The sequence below is a fragment of the Phallusia mammillata genome, chromosome 2 (assembly GCF_965637545.1).
Source record: "Phallusia mammillata chromosome 2, kaPhaMamm4.hap1.1, whole genome shotgun sequence".
Classification (NCBI taxonomy): domain Eukaryota; kingdom Metazoa; phylum Chordata; class Ascidiacea; order Phlebobranchia; family Ascidiidae; genus Phallusia; species Phallusia mammillata.
This window is the reverse complement of record NC_137253.1, coordinates 14,343,112-14,362,308: the sequence shown is the minus strand read 5'-3', so window position 1 is coordinate 14,362,308 and position 19,197 is coordinate 14,343,112. Positions and strand designations below refer to the sequence as shown.

Here is a 19,197-nt window from a genome sequence, read left to right as displayed (position 1 = left end):
TTACCAGTACGTAAGGAACATTTCTTGACTGCCTTTGGTAATTAAGTCACAGCGAACTTAGATTCTCATTGTAGCCTAACTGCAACTTCGGTAACGGTTCCGTTTTTTAACGTCACACGCAAGAGACAAACCTGCTGGTTTAATTGGGGCTATCAGTGCCTGCATTCAGGGTCATTTTTTCGTAATTGACTATACAAAAATGATCTTGCAGAAAAAACAAACCAAGCATGCAGAAGTCAACTAACTGTGTCAGCGTTGTAAGTCGGGTCGGTTCCTGGTAAAAAAACGGCCTGATTCGGGCTTTGTTTTCGGGAAAAAAACGTTTCGGACCTGGTTACGTGCTTGTACTTCAGTCACGTTCACAACTCTGAACTGTGTCAGACCAGCACTTAAAATGCTGTTATAATACAAAGTACCTCTGTAGCTCACCACTGCCCACAAAGAGGGTGTTATCATCCACGTTGGGGATCACTAATTTAATGGGTGACCTTCCAAAATATCCAGCACCTACGACATTGAACTTAAACATGCTAATGAAAACATATTGTGGACAAACGGTTTAAAAGCTTGAGTCGAGTTTAGTAAATAAAATGTTTTTGTTGCTTTTTACGTGTTTGCCTTTCCAAACATCAATTTGGTCGCACCCCATTAATACCGTTAAAAATTTACACGGTTATGGGGAGCCATTCGTTACTGCATGCAGAAACCAGTGTAGGGAGTAAAAAATAAATACCAAATGTTCATCTGTTATAAGTGTGGAAAATGATGTACGTAGATAACTCTTAAATATAGGATGTAAGTTAGAACAGTGGTCGGCAACCGCCGGTCCGCGGCCCGGTACCGGTCCGCGACGAGTTGGTTACCGGGCCGTATAATTTTTCAGGTTAAATGCTACAAAACATTTTGCCCATGTATCCCGGGGTTGATAAACTAATTTAACGTTTTTATCGCTAAATATTTGTAGTTTTTTGAAGACCGGTCCGCGATAAAATTTCTCCTTCTAAAGCGGTCCGCAGTGCAAAAAAGGTTGCCGACCCCTGAGTTAGAACACATAAATTACCAACATATACATAGAAACCTTTCTAGTTTATATCTATGTGGTGTGTTGGGTATTTACACATTGCAGGGAAGACAAAAAATAGAACCACTTTTTAAACACACGTTATAAGGGCAGGCACAGTACAATTGTAGGTAACACGACAGTTGGATTAAACAGTAGGATGTTTTACACAGTGATAACGAATGGAAAAAAATCATCGGAAGTGTGTCTTTCTATAAGCTACCGTTGGAACTGACTAGTATTAGCGGGCACAGGATGTGTCTTGGAAGCAAAAGAACGGAAACACTACGTATAGTACACAGGAGGTCAAAAGGTCAAGCCTCAATGGGAGGGGAAGTCCCCATATCTTTTCTCGCACCTGCAATGAAACAACAGGAGTTTAATTTGGTGCAAACAATTAAGCAAGGGATTCTTGTGGTGCCTTTACAGAAAATCCTACGACTATCTCCAACATTTCTCTAACCTCCGATACGTATCTTTAGATCACATTTTCTGTGTTTTTCTGTATTTGGAAGATTTTGTTGAGGCCTGTTTAGAACTACAGAGTTAAACTACACCGTGCAGAGTATTGTGGAGCATTGTGGCTCAATCAGTTTTGCAAATAAAACGACTTGCACATTTTTCGGTATCATTTTGATCAGCAAAACAGCGCTGAAACAATCACCATCCCTAAAATTGTAGATAGAGTCGAAAAGTTGAAAGCGTTACAACCAAGAATGCTAAATTCAGTGCTCAAGTGTACTCAACCCTAGACTTCCAAACTTCTTTGGTCTACCAGCAGTTTTAGTTTATAGTTTCATAAAATTTTGGATCAGCCTTGACAGTTAAACAACGTTCAACGAACACATTTAAAATACACACGAGAAAAAACAACTACCCCCGCGATGTTACGGTTTTTGAACCTCTAACCAATACAATTTAACCAGCTAACCGCATTTGCGGACGGCCGGAACGAATGCAAAAATACCACAACTTTCAAACTTACTTATTAGAGGAGATGAGGTGTTGGATGCTTCTTCGTCCACAGCAACGCTCATATCTGGCATAGATCTGTTTTAAAACATTCATAAAAAGGTCAACAAATAGTTTTGTATAAAAAATTTCTTCAATGAGACAATGAGAAGTGTTTTGTTGGAACATACATACTTAGGTTATTATGCATATCACATGATACTGGATTGGACCTGTATATGGGTTAGTCTGATGTTCCAGACTTTAACTAAAATGCCTGTTCTAAAATTAAACTCGAAGAAAAGGATATATCTTTGTGTTGAAATTGCCAACTATTAATAATATTAATGTCATTACCAAAGCTGTTTAATATTATATCACCATTCTACGTTATTTGGCGGATTTTGAAGTACCGTGTGTGGAAAGTTGATTACTAATTTTAATGGGTCCTTGCTAACCTCGGCTTAATCATTTGGTTAATCAAGCACCAAATGCATAGGTCAGAACTAATGCTGCGTTAGTTTATTTAACCCAACAACACATTTCATTGAGTTATATGGCCAACAAAACTCGTGTTCTTAGTGTGGTTCTATAGTTGTTGACCCAGTCGCAATTTTTAGGTCAAAAAAATTGTTAAGTCAAAAAACAAAACACACATTGAAGAACACAGCAATTATTGATTTTATTATTCTAGTAAGTAACTAACCTTGACGGAGTAAGATTTGCCGACATGACGTCACGGTTGGGTGATCTAGGCGTCACGGTTGAACGAGTCGATGATCTTCTGATCGGTGGTAGGGGTTTCGGTATAGGGGAAGTTATAACGGTGCTGATCGGTCGAGGCATCTGATCATCGTCATCATTCAAATCATCGTTTCCGGATTTTATGTCGATGTCGAGCTAAAAATGTGCTACAGTTGAATCATTTATAAATCACAGTAAGCACGGCCTATCAAAGACGTTATACCTAAAAAGCCGGGCAACAAGCATTACCAAGTGGCAATTTAGCCACGGCGCAAGCGTAAAAAATATAGAACGCTTCAGGGCTGATTCTAGTTATGCATTTATGTTTATCTTAACCGTCGAGACATTCACAATTGTGTCTAATTGCATTGGAAGGTTTTGCAAAAAGTGTATTTTTTGTTGTAAACTACAGTAAATCTCGGTCAACCTCGGCTCGATTAGAACAAAAATTTATTCGGTTTGTCAGTAAACGTTTAATTTAAGCTTTGAAACCTATTTACGGGTGTGCAACTAGACGTTGACAAGCGATTACCCAATCCAGGATAACCGAGGTTGAGAATATCATATTTGTACATTTTTAATTCACTGGAAAGATCTGGTTTGAAAATGTTACCTGGAACATTGCAGGTGTGGTTGGTGGAGCACTTGACTTAAATCCTATCGACTGATTGGACAAGGCGGAGTCAGCTGACTTGACATCTGACTTTCTTGGCAGGTTTGTCCCTGAACGGGGAACATCTGTGAAAAGCGGTCGTTGTGTTAGTGAGTTACCACGTGAAACTCAACACTTCCAATTATAACAATCGCACTACGCGCGAAATTCTTGAAATAAATTTTGGATAAATTTGCACAGTTAGGTGAACAAAAAAGATTGTGGAAAACGTGTACTTATGGGGCCTGTACAGCTTAGTACACCGTTGGTGACGTAAGGGGCGTCGGAAAACTACAAAACTAGCGTGGATTAGGGAATGTTCGTGACGTCATAATCACCAAGCGTGCTAGGCCGAGCACCGAGCATTAACGTGAGGTGCTCTGTGCTCGACCAAACAGAACATTTGCGGTTTCGGACCATCCCTATTAATTATCATAGCTATTTAGTCGGAAGCAAGACGTACATGCATAGTGATAGTAAAAAATAACAAGACCGCAATGTAACAAAACGGCGAAAACGGTTTAACCGGCTTCGTACTTGTGTGTGTTCGCAAACTCAACACATCCATGTTTCTGAGTCGATCGCCACCACCAAGCGCTGACTCATCAATTATCGCATGAACCCTGCTGCTGTCGATCTGGTATCTGTTCACGTCAAGTTCAAGCAGTTTAGGGACTGTGAGGGGATGCTGCACAGTGATGGCCGTTCTATGTGGGAATTAAAAAGAGAATGGTTGGTCGTAACCTCACACGCAAGTTTGTGCACAGATTATATCGTACACAAGCTTAACCTTTAGGAAAACAAACCTGTTCCTGAAATCCTTTTTGTATCCCCTAATAGATAGTAAGTTAAAAAAGTTTCTTCACAAACAAAACTCATACCAAACGCGTTTTACCGACAATAAACCAGTATGTCAAAATTATCAACTCAGGGTTTTAAGCCATAGGTATCGAATATTGTAGATTTGTAGAACATTATCCCGAAAATCTTGGTCGCGCTTACACAATTTTACTGGTCCATACAATAGTTTGGAAGACAGAATTTCTAAAAATGGGTGACCTATAAATAATCGTTTTTTTCTAAACAAAATGTGTAACGTATACCTGGAAGAATCTTTCTGTTGCTGGGCAACGGGAGCGCTTCTAGTTTGTGACGATTTAACATTCCACATCCCAACGCTTGGATCGCGTTGTCGCATCATTCCTGAAACAGTGAGAGGATCAGTGTTCTGTCGTTGGAAGTTCTGCTGGCTTGTTAAGCTCGATAAATGTCGGTCTTCGTAAAACGCTGAAGATTTGCTGACGTTCACTGCAAAATAAACACAAAAATATGATAAACTTCAATAAAGCAAATCTAAAAAGTCAAACCAGTGATAACCATATAAGCAAAAGTCGAGATAGAACCTTGCCATATTTGAGAATAAACAAGATAAAATAAAGTGCGACCATAAAAAGTAACCAACTTTTAATACATAGTGAGATAAATAAGTGTTGCCCAAAAGTCATAGCTCTTGAGGAAATTAAACATAAGAATGTCAGCAAACATAAATGGATTGAGTTGTTACAGCGGATAAGTTAATGCTCCTAGGTGCGACTAGAGAGGTTCAAGTCACCTTACCTTGTACAGCGCTGTATGGCATCTGGCTCATAGTTGACTTTTTCATCTGTATTTTTTGCAGCATGGCTTCCACTTGATACTTGTTGAAGCGGGTGCTGATTTTCCCCGAATATCTGCGACGAAAAAAGGTCCGATTGGGGCGGTGATTGACTTAGTGAGTATGCTAGAACAGTCATCTCGCGTTAAACAACACAATAATAAAACGTTTAACAACCAGAAACGATCTTAGACTATATTTTTGTACTTCTTTATTTAACCTATTTTCATATTTTTGGTTTTATTTGTACCACACTTACTACAATATAATTTTCCACCCTTTAATATTGCAATTACAAAACACATTCAGTTATTTAAAGAAATACTTCAAGCAAGTTAAAGGAACATAAGCGGTTTGATGGATACATAGTTGTCGTTGTTTTATTGGTAAGAATGACCTCGCAGTCAACTTTCGATGATAAAAAAGAGGGGTAGAACTATGGTGTACAAAATATCTTTGCCAAATGACCTATTATGTCAAACGGCAACAGATTACGTATCTTTAAGGAAGTTAGGTTACAAGTGAGCATATCACACACCTTTTCGAGCGGGCCTTTCCCTTGTATGTGACAACTGGCTTGATAAGAAAAACTCCAGTGATTGATTCCAACTTCTGCAGAGCATCTGACAATAGAGCAGCCAATCTTCTTCTCTCCGCTGTCAGTTCGTCCATTTGACGACTCCAATTTTGCGCACGGTGGCGCTGCAAAGTTTCCATTTTCTCTGCATGATAAAATGTGAAAAATAGGGCAGGAACTTGGCCGAATGGCCTGGCGCGCCTGACCCATATACAGACATAAAAAACCTGATCGGGATGTGAAAAATAATAAGTCTTAGGTAAAATCTTTTGCTACAAGGTCTATTACGTCTTTATACAACTGGAACCGACTGTATTTATTAAATTTAAGGTAAAAATCTACTTCTTGCATAAAACTTGAATTCATTGACTTATCTATTAAGCGTATAATTTAACTTCGAGTAAAACCAGAACAAAAACGAACACTATTTATTTGTTATGAACAAAAATATGACACAAATGTGTGTTATAAGAAATAGTGAAATGTGTTTAGCAATATTCACTCGTTTGTTTTGTGTTTCATACACGAACAACAAATAAAAAATACAAAAGAAATCGCGGTGCTGTACTTGGACATACATTTTGGCAACATCCACTAAAATCAGATTTCTACACAGTTCACACTTTACAGGCTTAATACTCGAGCAAAAATATATGACGTGGTACGAAAAACAAAAGTGAAAACTTACCAAGAACGGAAAACACCTCTGAAGTCACGAGATTGCTGTTCCTTACATTTGTCTCGATCACTTTCATCTTGGTGTGATGCATAATTTTGCTCGCAAGATGTCGTATGCGTTTGGCCGGGATCGCATTGTATGCCTCCATTGTCATGACAACCGATTCCAAGGTTTCCTAAAATGTACATCACATTTTGCAATTATCACTGAGACAATATAATCTAAGGTACAAATACGGGGCCATTTCTGACTAACATTAGGATTTGGCCTGTATGTATTTACACAATATAAATATCTATGGCCGTGGTTTCAAAGTTTGTCATAACATTTTAAAATTTTGAGGCATTTTTACGCGGGCTAGACACCTTTGCAAATATCGAAATAATATTTTGTTTTTATTTGAAAATTATTTGAAAGTATTTAACATTGTCTTATTACAAGCACAATACATGGTGGGGGGTCACTGAGTGGGGACATGAGAGGTCAGATTTGTTTTGCGCAAAAAATACATAACCGTAACATCATAACTTACTTTTTGCGAAAGTATTCTCAAAACAACACGCAGGATTAACTACAGACAGTTTGCAGGTATTCTTCACATTTTCAAGACTTTATATTAGATTTAAGCGCAAATAATTGTTTTGATTTGAAGACAAAATAGTTACTCAACAGAGGAGTTTTTACATTAACCGTCTACTATATAGCAACTTGCCGGTCGTAACAAAATCGCTTTCCATACCCGTTTAGTTAATTTAATCATCTCACCTGGGTTATTCTACCGATAGCCGCAGATTTCTTCAGGGCCTTTGCGTTGTGTTCCGCGTCGTTGCGTGAGAACAGGACCGTTATATTGGAATCGCCAGTGAAAGCTCGTTGTGATGATGAAGGTGTTTTTCCAATGATCGGGACGGCAGGAGAAGAAGGAAATCCTGAACCCGATGTCTGGAAAACATGTAAAAATCATGTTAAACTTGAATAATACCAAATTCTTATGACACAGATAGTCTACTGTACAGATGATAAAAGTTTTATGTCCGCTAAAACAACTGTGAAAGGACATGCCTGACCAGTTCTCGAAAGATTGGGTGGCTTTTCTTTATTTCGACTATTTGTTTATACATATATGTTGAGCTACTACGATCCAAGGCATTGGCGTTGTAGGCTTTGAAACCAAACCAATTTTGTGTGAAAAAATCAACAATATACGATATATAAGGGATATTTATACCGTTAGACATAGATATTTTCTAGAGTTCGGGCTGTCTCACAGCCTGCCAACTTCCACCAATGTAATGCTATTTTACGAAAGGCACAAGCACAATTCTTTTTTTTAAGCACGGACAAGTGGTCTAACCCCGATAGCAGCTGTGTTTCCACGTTGTGTTTCACTCAGTGTATTCTGCAGATGCATTATCATCGCTGAATCATGCTGTGCTCTCTTCTCAAAGTCGCTCTTGAGTTCCCTTAGCTCATCCTAAAAATGTCGACAAAAGAAAGGTGTCCAATTGTTCCCATTAACACCACTACTACTCATACCTTGTGGATGTAGATCCACTTAGTTCATGTAGACAATGTCAAAACTAAGCAGTATAAGGATACTTGAGATGATGACTAACATTTGCTGAGTCAGCAATTTGGTCCGGGACCACGATGTTTGTGGAATGTTAATTTTAGGTCCACATTCGTACCAGGGTGTCACAATCATAAAGGGACAATGTATTCCCCTGGGAATTTTGTCCATGTAGGTAGGCGGTACTAACTTAGTCCTACACTACATCTAAATACGTTTGTTGGCGAAAAACTATTTATTTTAAAAATATAATGTTAATGGAGGTAGTATAAAAAGGAATAAAACCCTAATTAAACGTCTGCAAGTTTATTTATTTTGACTCCCTGTTTCTGCTGACTAACAGAAAGGGCAAAATTCTAGCTGTAGCATGGACTGCAGAATGCTTCTGTTGGCGGCAAAAAATAACCAAATCATAACAAGCTTAGTCTACAAACCACGTTTTTGAGGATATATGAATTGCATCTTTATGGCAGTGATTTAAAGGGAAATAGATTCAATCTGTATCCAATGTAACGCAGTTTAGTGTTTTTTGATTGAAACCGTCGATTTATTACCTGCAGTTTTGATGCGTGAACCCGGAGTGATTCGTCATCGTTTGATCCGGTTTGAATGCGGGATTCGGAAAGTGCAGAGGAAATGTTGTCTTGAATTACTTTCAGGGATTGCTCGACGGAGTTTGTCATGTTGCTTACATACAACTGCACCTAAAGTGATACAACGGAAACTTGGTCAAGGTTGCTGAAATGTTAGTCTTTCTGTTGCAAATCACTAACATTAAACTGTTCGTACGGTCCACAAATGAACAGAAACCAAGTAGGAAGAATGGAATTATCAGTTACATATAATATGCAAATAATACACTCTGATGCTTATCGATGAAAAGTTTTATTTTAGGTATTTTGATGAGCACAAGTGGATGGAATATATATATATTTTTTTTTAGACAAATGTTTTTTCTTCACGGTTTAGATCAGTGTGGTCCAAGACTGGGAGGATGGTGGGTCACATTAGGGTTCGGTAAGCACTCAGCGAAGACAATGGTTTGCTTTAAAACCTGATTTGCTGCTCCAATTCACATCAGGTTTTGACACCCAAATGTTATTACCACAATGCACCTCTGCTAGCATTTAGGTACAACCGTTTTTCAGTGCAAGTGCCGATGTTTGTAACAAAAAAAAAACAACGCGTTTATGTCTTCAAAAAGCGCAAAAAAGTCTTTGTGTTTGAATCGCCCTGGTTTAGATTCATGAACAAAAAGCATAGGACACCATGGCCGCTGTTAGGAAAGTAAACACCCGAAATGTTGTAAGAATAATTGATGAAGCAACAGTGCTTCCTGATCGGAATCCGTCAACAATAGTGCTAAACTATACATATTTTGCCCATGTGGTCGTCATCGGTCGTCCTTATTCAAATAGATTCCATTTAGGATTGCACTGTTGCTTCGTTAATTATTCTAACAGAAAATTACACATCTAATTAGTGATTATCGACATATGATGCCTACTATTTGCTGGAAAGATCCTGTAACAAACACGAAACGTTACTTTAATGTTGTAAAATACAAAAAGCATTCCTTACCTCATCGTTGCTTGCATCGTAGTTGGCTGTCTGTACAGCGTTAATCGCGTGCGCCTTTGAGTGATGATTCGCGTGCCGAGACATTTCCTGTGAAATCTAATCAGAGAGAAAGACTTATTTGGTGGCCTAATAAAACACCAATCACAAAGTTGTACTTACCATGTCTTTAAACTCTACCACAGACCGATAACACCTCAAAAACTCTTCTAATAATCCCGTGTCAAACATGCCCTGAAAATACAAGGTTTGTTGTAATTACAAACAATGATAGAAAAGGTTGTCATTTACATGTCGAAAGGTCTAAAACTGTAAAAGTGCTGCTAATTTGCGATATTATGATGTCAAACAGTTAGATGAAGTGGAGTATTCATGTTAATTAAAATGTTACCGCTTTCAGCCCATTATGGAAGGGTGTGTTTGTGTGAAGAAGTCGCTCGTAACAAGCAGAAATTTTTCAGCACTCTTGAATTTAATTTTAGTTATTCTACATCTAGGGAAGTTTGACCACTTCGTTTTAATGCCAAATTTTACTAGATAATCAAACTTAGAGGTACTTCGGCTGAGCCCACTTCTTATACGCCAGACAATTAGTCCACCAAATCCATAAAAAATAATAAAATGAATACATTGTCACCTTCTCAAACAAACTTGGCATTTATAAATTCATAGTTTTTCGACAGTAATTAAAGAATGTCTTCACAAATGTCTTTACCTTAAACTGTGGTGACGCGATGCTGCTTTCGCTTCTTAATCTCTCGTTTTTGCGTTGTTTTATCGCCTCTCGTCGTTCAGCGATTTTTTGTTTATAAGCACTTGCCAGTCTGCTGGTAGCCGCTGACGCAGGTTTAGAAATGCTGGATGGCGAACTGACACCACCTGGGTAATCCCCACCCATTTTCTGCATCATTCAAAAACAAACATTTACAACCACAACACAACCACTCAGTAAGTTGTTTTTCTGTCTGATAGGTTACGCAGTTTGGCATATGGACATTACCACTTAAAAACCCAAAACTTGCAAAGTTTTCTGCAAACTTAAATAACAATACCATTGGACATGCAACCTTTTTTAGAACTTTACAGGGACATATTAGTACACTCTTACCCCTAAATGTACACACATATATATAGTGCTTTAAATAATGTGTATCAAAATATCATCACAACATTAGTTGCACCAATAAATAAAATGTCATACCTCAACGTTTTCTTCTGTCAGTGAAAACTGTTCACCGTGTAGTGAGTTGGACGCATCGCCTGCTCCAGTTCCATTGGATGACCTGTATTGTCCTAAGAATACAGTAAAGTGTTAGGGTCGCAAAGTCGTAGGCATTAAAAGGGAGTCGGAGTTGTAATCTTTACGGAACAAGGTGACAAGGTCCCTATAAAAACAGCACATCAGTTACTGTTTACCTGGCCTAAAATTAAGCCGAAAACATGCGTCTTAACTGGGAAAAGAGGCATATTGTTGCATTATTTTCAGCTGGGCATTTAAAAGTCGGAAATGAAAATGTTCCGACAACTACGTTTACTTCAGGCCTGATTCCTTCCGACTCTGTTAAAAATCCGTGACAAAATCATCAAAGTAGAAAACAATGTATTTACTTGTTTCTAGTTGCTCCTGTTCTGCTGCAAACTCCTCAAGGTTTCTCATTGCCTCCTCAGCATCAGCTTCTGCTGCTTCCTAAAACAAAAATTAAGTTGGAATGTACCAGTTTGATGTGTGAGTGTTTGTAAATTTTATGATGTTGTTAGGATTATAGCAACATGTATATATTTCTCTGTGTTTTAATTGAATTTAAATAATTTTGTCAAGTTCCCAGTTTGGGATCTTGTCAACTAGCCAAAACAAAACTAACGTACCTACAAGGTGGTAATTGATACATTGCAGCCAAAACAAGTTTTGTGAAACCTTTTGGGCAGATTATAAGTTTTGATTTCTCAATTACCAATGTTTTTCAAATTGAGACTTGATTTATGGTTTATGTAGTTTCTGGTACAATGAGTTTCAAGAATAATTGATGCAGCAATTTTACTACCTGAAGCACTTTGAGTTGCTCAATATGTGCCAATAAACTTGCTCTCTCTTCCTGCCATCGACTTGCTTCATTTGCCAAGTTTTCCTTCACAACATTTGCTGAATGAAGATTTTCAGTTAAACGCGACAATTCCTTTCGGGTCTTGGTACGAAACTCTTCAAATTTACTTTGGATTTGGTCAGGTGCCAAGTTGCTCTGTGTGAAAAAAAACTTTAAGTGGAGAAATTTACTTTAATTTTTACATATGGTTTGTAAATAGATACTATTTCTCTGGGAATATGACATATCAAATTAATAAAAGACACCATTTTTAATAATCTTTGTACAGTTTAGCATCTACTATGTAGTATATTAGGAAGGAAAAAAAATGTTCTGTGTTTTTAAGAGGGGATTCGTTAAAACAAAAATTTGGGAACAACTGTACTAAGCATTCTTCCACAAACTAAAGTTTAAAGCTATCTTATAATAAAATGGATTTATACTTTGACAAAACATAGTTGAACGACTTGTTACAGACTAAATACCATTAAAAACACAACTACGTCTCATTTAACAAAACAATACCCAGAAACGCTTTCAATTGTTCTTCAAAGAAACAAAGCTTGCCATATCAAATAACAAAGCTAAGCTAGCCAATTAAACAAGGATTTAATTCTGTTTTCCAAAGAGTGAAAAACATTTAATGACATAGGTGATCATTATAGAGCAACGCAAACATATCAAACATTAACAAGGATAAAGTGATGATACTGATGTCGCAAGCTTAAAACATTTAAACAACACATGTATTAACATAAATATGTCACAAAACACATTTTCTCAGGCAAAAAATTCTTGGCATTGACTGAGGTTGAATTTGACAAAGTAGATTTTAGTGATTTGCAGAAAATATCTTGCTTTTATATTTTTTTTCCTAAAATGATACAATTGACTGAAATAGCAACATGGTAAAAATGCTCAAACCTAGTGTTAGGCAACCGTTGAAAAAATGATCTAGTGTTTTGGCCGGGCTTTGTAGCAAATTAATCACTGACACCACTTCGTTTATAGGGCATAGACATTGAAAAACTGAGATAACAAGACTAAAAGCTTTAAAGCAGTCTTAATATAAGTGATAACTATTTAATCAAAGATAAATGCAATTATTTACCCAGTATGTCTCATCCATGAGGTCTGCATCAGAGTCAGATTTCTCATATGAAGGACGAACTTCGCTTTCAGCAGTTGATGGCTTAACATCGGACACTATACTCGATGTGTGGTAAGGTGACACTGGCTTGTCTGCAATGCAAGATGATGTTCAACATTTCAAATTTATGTACTTCAAAAAGTAATGCCTCCTTTTGTTGGTTTAGTGAAATGTTAGTGATACACATTCATCTGTGGACCCAAACATTAAATTTCGTTAAAGCTCTTTTAACAAACCAAGTCATGCATTTCTATAAATGAACATGTGTTTAGAATAGCAAAGACTAAATAAGAAAACAAAATTTACCAAAGTTGTCAGGTAGTTTACAAATATGATCCATACAATAGGCATTTTTAAAAACGTTTTAGGTCTCCTAGCCATCCAAAGGTCTCTTGAGAACCTAGATAGGAAAACTAGTGACTAAATCAACTCCTAATTAATATATTTAGCTGTTAAAATCCTGATAGTTTCAGTAGAGATAGCTTTAAAATAATAGCTTATCAACATGAATTCCATTGGCCCAAAACTTTAAACTTGTCTACCTTTGTTAGATAAGGCAGATGTTGGTTGGCTTTGACCTATTCGATCTTGTGTCCATTGTTGAGCCTCATCCTCACTCAATTCAACTTCCTAAAAAACAAAAGTTGACATTTTTAACAGTATACATTTACAATGTTTTTTAATAGGTAAACATAAGAGCTACACCCCTTTTTACCAACATAAAAAATGCAGTTTTTCTTGATCAAAAAAAGATTCACCAGGGTAAAACGGACAATACTGTTCTCATTACACCTATATGTGTTAAATAAAAAAATCAACTTTCTATGTTAGTAAGACTTACTGCTTTAAGTTGGCGAAAATCAATTGATGATGCAGTTGATAGAGATGCCATTATTTAAACTTAACTAGCACTTAAAACTAACAAAAAAAATGTTTGCTGAATTCAAAACAACACTCTAAATCGCTCTCAGCCTGTCAAAGTTATGACATTCTGATCTGTCTGTCAGGCAACTTTCTTCTGGGTTGCCAAGCTCCAGTGGTTTCAGATTACTGTGGCTGTGATATCTGACACTTAGATCTTTGATAGAGTGTTTGCTCACTTTACTTTCTTGTTAGTCTCCCCACATGTCTTAAATCAACATTAAAGATAAATTTATAGACATTTATGACCAACTCGATGATTGACGGTCACACATAGAGAGTACATTGGGTGTGGAAAGTTAGACAGATTTGTTTGCTAACATAGGAACAACATGGCTGAAAAGGGGAGGAATGTTTGTCCTAATAAATTAAAGATATGATACATAACATACTTTCATTATTCAAGGAAAAAGTGACATGTTATGTTAGCAGCTGGATAATGCACACTGCTATCTAATTTTTTTTCATTTTACTTCTCTGCAAACTATTTTTTTTAAAAACATCACCTACCTGTTTGTTTATCTTACTATGATCGAGCTAAAAAGCTAATTTGTTCAAAATATGTCATACTTTTTAGAACAGAAATGGGTTTTTAGAATACATCTTGCAGATTATCTATTTACACAAATCTCTGGTTGTGTTTTTAATTAACTAACTTATTCAAGCATCTATACTGAATTGTCAGTTACATCAACATTTTTGCAGGTCCAGCCAAAAACAGCAAAAGTCTGGATAAAAGCAGCAACATTAAAAGACAAGGTTCAATCCAGAAACTTACTAAAATTGTATGGACATGAACACGGCACTCTTGCATCCATAATTCCATTTCTTCATTGTATACATCACTCATTTGCTGCAACTGGACTTGGAACTGCTCAGCCAACTCTGTTTGTTGAAGGATTTTTTACAAAGTAAATCAGTCCATGAACTATTGGTTAAATTTCATTGCATTGTAATTATACGGTATGTTTTTTTACTCAGCAGATAATTCAGTCAAATCATGAGATATTTCACCACGGAAAAAATAAGTGCATTTGTCTTTTTCAACACAGTGCACATTAAAATAAATTGCAAAACCCAAACAGCTGAAAAATGTTAATCTTGCAACAATCAATGAATCAGATGTTATGCACAGCAATTCATTACACCACAAACTCAAAATTTACATTTGATGATTTTTCCATGAGCCTGCAAGAAAACAAATGTCAAATGCAGATGAAACAATCTGACAACCGTGCCACCAATAAAAGCAAAAATATATGAGGTAACATGAAACATATTAAGTTAATGAGTATTAGGCCATCATTTTAAAAATGAGAAAGTTATTTACACAAAATTTAAAGTTGAACCATAAAAATAGATGAAACTCTGGTACTCTGGTAACAATGGGAAAATCTGTGTGCTTCATTTTAAAGTTAAGGTTTTTTTGGGTGTTGGATGATGAATTTATTAAAATTGTTTCTAAGAATTAAATTATGCCCCTTTAACTGCTTACCATAAACAAGGAAGTAAAAATACCTTTTTTAACATCTGGAATGTCGAGTTCCTCTGCATCCATTTTGGTCTTCAATCGTTTTAATTCCACCTGAATACATCAAAAAATGTTTTAAGTTATCTTAAACCAAATAGGGGTAAGCAAATAATTATGATCCATGTGAAAGGGTTATGTTTAATTGCGAACATCATTTGTTTCACCATGGTTTTCAATATGAGCTTGCTTGAAAACACTTTGTTATGACTGCAAAGAAATTGGAATTCATTGATGTTACATTGTGCTAGTGCAAATGTATACATTTATCTAACTGCAATAGTGTATTACAGATAATAAGTAAGATTATTGTTAGCAGACAATCTCAGCAATGTTTTGTATTATGATTTAATAAATCATTTTGGATAAATGAGGACAAGTTTCAATTGAAGTTGGCTTGGTCCTGACAATGTCGGTTGTATTCTAGAGGAAAATTCAGAATTTAAGATTTTGCTTTTAGTAACACATACAAAAATTTTTTAGAAACTTTTTTGGGTTGCTAAAAAAACAGACATTTACAAACCAGAGCAGTGTCTTTTATCTCTTGTAGTTTTGGGTTAACATCCTTCAGTGCACTGCTCTCTTGTTTTGAATCCTTAAGTTGGTTTTTAAGCATGGTGATGTCCATCTGTAAACTTTCCACCTCCAGTTGCAAAGCATTTCGTTCTTGCTTGAGTTCTTCTTGTATGTTGCCATATGTTTTCTGTACATAAATTTATTTATACGTCATGTACATCTGTTTTTTATGGAGTAGTGCACAAAGAGCAAAATAAATCTGGTTGATAACAACCCTGATTTGCCAAGCTTTATGTAAACAAGCAGAATACGCAATATATATACCACATAATTTTCCTCATATAGGCTACAAAGTGGAGTTCATTGTAAAATCTGTAATAAACTGAAATCACCTCTACCTGGTACTGACTATTGAGTGACACAGTTTTATTACCCTGCTGTGCAGTGTAAACAAATCCTGGTGCGAAATTGGTTGATAATTACATGAAATAATATACCAGGATGTGTTTTTATGCATTAGGACAGTTTAGTGATACAAAAGATTTAACACAGGTTTCTCAGTACAGCACTATTTTGGAAAAGCTTTGGACCACCCAGTATGTATAAATTCCAGTAAAAAACACTGTATCTAAAACCATGATCAGGTCACTACGTCAAAACTATACTTGTGTAATATCATTTATTGTTCTGGTTTGTGTTCAGTTATAGTGCTACATTGTAAACAATATGCTTGTTAAATTATTGAATATATGTAAGTGGGTTTTCTCTTACCTTGTTCATATCTTGTTGCCTTTTGAGGTGTGTGATTTCAACTTTTTTTGCATCCACTTGTGCTGTTAGTTGTTGTAGCCTTTCATCCTTCATTCCCAAGTCTAAAACAAATCAACTCATAACACAAACTTTTACACATACAGCACGCGTCGGTTGATTTTGACACGTTTGGACCAAAAAAATTAGGCAAAAATAACCAATGGCGATTAGTTCAATTCTTACCATTACAAATCATTTGTTATTAAAGTTTTGTATGAATTAGGCACTGATCCAGATTAACCAAGGTTTAATGTAGTTTTTTAGGCATGAGACAGAAACAACTTGTGTTAAGCAACACCACATTTACATAGCATCACCTTGCTGAAATTGTAAAACCTTGTTTGTCATTTTCAGGATCTCATCTTTGGCATTTTGCAAAGCCCTTTCCAATTTCTTTTTGCTTCTGCATAATAAGTAAAAAACTGTGGTATAGGATACATACCCAAACACAAGGTACAGTTTTGACACCGATAACATTTTCTTCCAGTTATAACTAAATCTAACCATACACATAGCTGCCAGAAAACTTCTGTATGTAGAATACATTATGCAGACGTTTCAACAATCACTGTTGTCATCATCAGTGCAGTTATGTTTATGATTAAATTACATTTCAAGTCTGGTTCCTAAGTATACCCAAATCAGTACAGTAATATGATGCTTCATTATTTACAACACATAGATGTCTTACTAGAAACACACTGCACAGATTGGCTTAGGATCTCAATAATAATGTTTTTTTTAAGTGACACAAATTAAAACACTAACTTTGTTGTTTTACTGGAAGCAGCAACATGAAGATGATCCATGTATCCAAGCACTTCATTGCTGACTTCATTTAGACGGTTAACAGTCTCCGACATAGATTGCAAAGCATCTTCTACACTGCAACTGAGTGCATTCACATGATTATCAGATAGCGACAAAAGATTTTCATCATCCAAGCTTGATGGGGAGTAAGTGGCAAAAAACTAAATCAAAGGCAAAAGAAGAAATTGAAACAAGTGTCAAAGAATTAATTTGCATTAATCACAACATAATAACATTTCTTTACCTCCGAGAGCTGTGACAGGAGATCAACCCTTTCAGAACACATACTTTGGTAACCAACTATAAATATTGTCAACTTCTGTTGGTACTTATTTTTCAGAATGTCATCTTTCAGTAGTGCTTCCAGCTCTTTCTACAAAGCAAAGATATTGCTTAACAAAGAAACTGAGCATAAAAAAGATATGTTATGTTTGGTGATAATGTACAGTGTACATATTTTTCAAGTGATATACTAAGTCAGGTCTGCAAAACATGGCACTTTCCCACAAGATCGGAGGCATGCAGGACCAACATGTCTCGCACAAAGCAAATGATAGAGGCTATTGGTGTAAAAATTTCACGCGCAACCCCAAAAAATTAGCGTGCAAACAATTTTGTTCAAAAAAAATCATGCATGCATTTGCCATAATATGCAGACTGGTACAAGTCATGTCTGATAATAAGAAACCAAATCTTTGCATCTGTTTGCAAAACTGTGTGGCGCCTCTGATCATTTGATTTACCCAAGCCTAAAGTAGTGATAGAGTTTTATCGACTCATACCAACACAGTTGATCAACTTATCTACAAACTTTGTCATTGATGCTGCAGGCATATTTGCTTGTTTTTTGTGTTTTTTTCACAAAAGTATTGGGTTTAAGTTGTGTACTAAGAAAAATTGAGCTTCATTGCTAAGATACCAATTAAACAATTACCATATCTGCAACAACTTCCATATTGCTCCCAGTGGATCCCCACAAATTAGAAGCTTCATCATAGTCCTGAAGAGTCTGTATGAATGTTCAAATAATATCTAGATAGTTGGGGAATGTAAGGTAAGGCATGTTATAATTACATTATGAATTCTGTTGGTAATATCATCAAGTTGTTGTTTGGTTTTAGCTTGTTCTCGTGCTACATGGGAATCTTGAAGCTTTTTCATAACCTGGGAAGCTGGATCCCCTTGCACCATTAGCAAGTCCTCCATAATGCCTGCAAAGCATGTTCATGTACATTTGCAAAAAATACATTTCACGCCAAAATTCCCTGCATTATAGTCAACTGGACGTAATAATAACAAACAAAATAAAGAAAAAAAATGGGGAATGAATGATTTAAATTTGCTGCAAAACACTTTTTATCATTTCGGTTACATTATTCGAACACCCAGAACGAAATAAGTTTGAACGGTTCAATTCGATATTCCATGGTAATGTTATATACTTACGAGTTACGAGATAACAAGTCTTCTTGTTCAGTTGTTCACACTTTCAGCTTGGCAAACTTCGCAACAGTCATGCATCAATAGCGATTACGAAGCTAATCAGCGAAGTGTGACGGATGAAAAATGTTGATTTTAAAAACGAAATCTGAAATTTTACCGCATTGCTTGGGCTATTAAAAAGTCCCTGTTGCAGTAATCACAAAAAATGTTGTAGTAGTTACGTGCTTTAAAGTATCACTTTGGCACATTGGTTTGGCTAAGTACAAAGTAATGGAAAATTTTAGTTTTGCAAATGTGTTGTTGGCGACAAATGGAACTGGGTGATGTTACGGTACCTTATTGTTCCATGTGTTTGAATTATTCTGTAACTTCTGACAGTCCGTATTCAGTATCCTTGTTCGCACACGAGTTGATGCTCCCAGTTTCCTGTTGTGTTACCACCAGGGAGTCCTGTCCACAAGACGCTGCAAACC

General features: G+C 36.3%; 1 protein-coding gene across 1 annotated transcript; it reads right to left on the bottom strand.

Annotated features, from left to right (window-relative positions):
* Nucleotides 1–447: 447 nt before the first annotated feature.
* LOC145215394 (uncharacterized) lies at nt 448–19,196 on the bottom strand. The gene is made up of 31 exons (XM_080084090.1): nt 19,060–19,196; nt 18,728–18,869; nt 18,356–18,492; nt 18,216–18,290; nt 17,526–17,654; nt 17,240–17,442; nt 16,789–16,874; nt 16,433–16,533; nt 15,669–15,848; nt 15,136–15,202; nt 14,396–14,502; nt 13,239–13,326; nt 12,658–12,788; nt 11,508–11,702; nt 11,074–11,152; nt 10,667–10,758; nt 10,181–10,366; nt 9,628–9,699; nt 9,469–9,564; nt 8,442–8,591; nt 7,672–7,791; nt 7,083–7,259; nt 6,327–6,492; nt 5,600–5,783; nt 5,025–5,137; nt 4,511–4,715; nt 3,945–4,114; nt 3,369–3,493; nt 2,718–2,911; nt 2,046–2,110; nt 448–1,418 (listed from the first exon to the last, which is right to left on the bottom strand). Exons 3-31 carry the CDS (start codon nt 18,485–18,487, stop codon nt 1,375–1,377), a joined length of 3,732 nt encoding a protein of 1,243 aa, XP_079940216.1. The 5' UTR covers nt 18,488–18,492; nt 18,728–18,869; nt 19,060–19,196; the 3' UTR covers nt 448–1,374.
* Nucleotide 19,197: the final 1 nt, after the last annotated feature.

Bases quoted from the DNA above. Each gene is read 5' to 3' on its own strand.
- LOC145215394 (XM_080084090.1), bottom strand. From the start codon at position 18,487: ATGGAGGACTTGCTAATGGTGCAAGGGGATCCAGCTTCCCAGGTTATG. The intron at 8,592-9,468 runs GTAAGGAATGCT...GTATCACTTTAG, and splicing joins ACGATGCAAGCAACGATGAG to GTGCAGTTGTATGTAAGCAA. The intron at 5,138-5,599 runs GTGTGTGATATG...TTTTCGTCGCAG, and splicing joins GGAAAGGCCCGCTCGAAAAG to ATATTCGGGGAAAATCAGCA.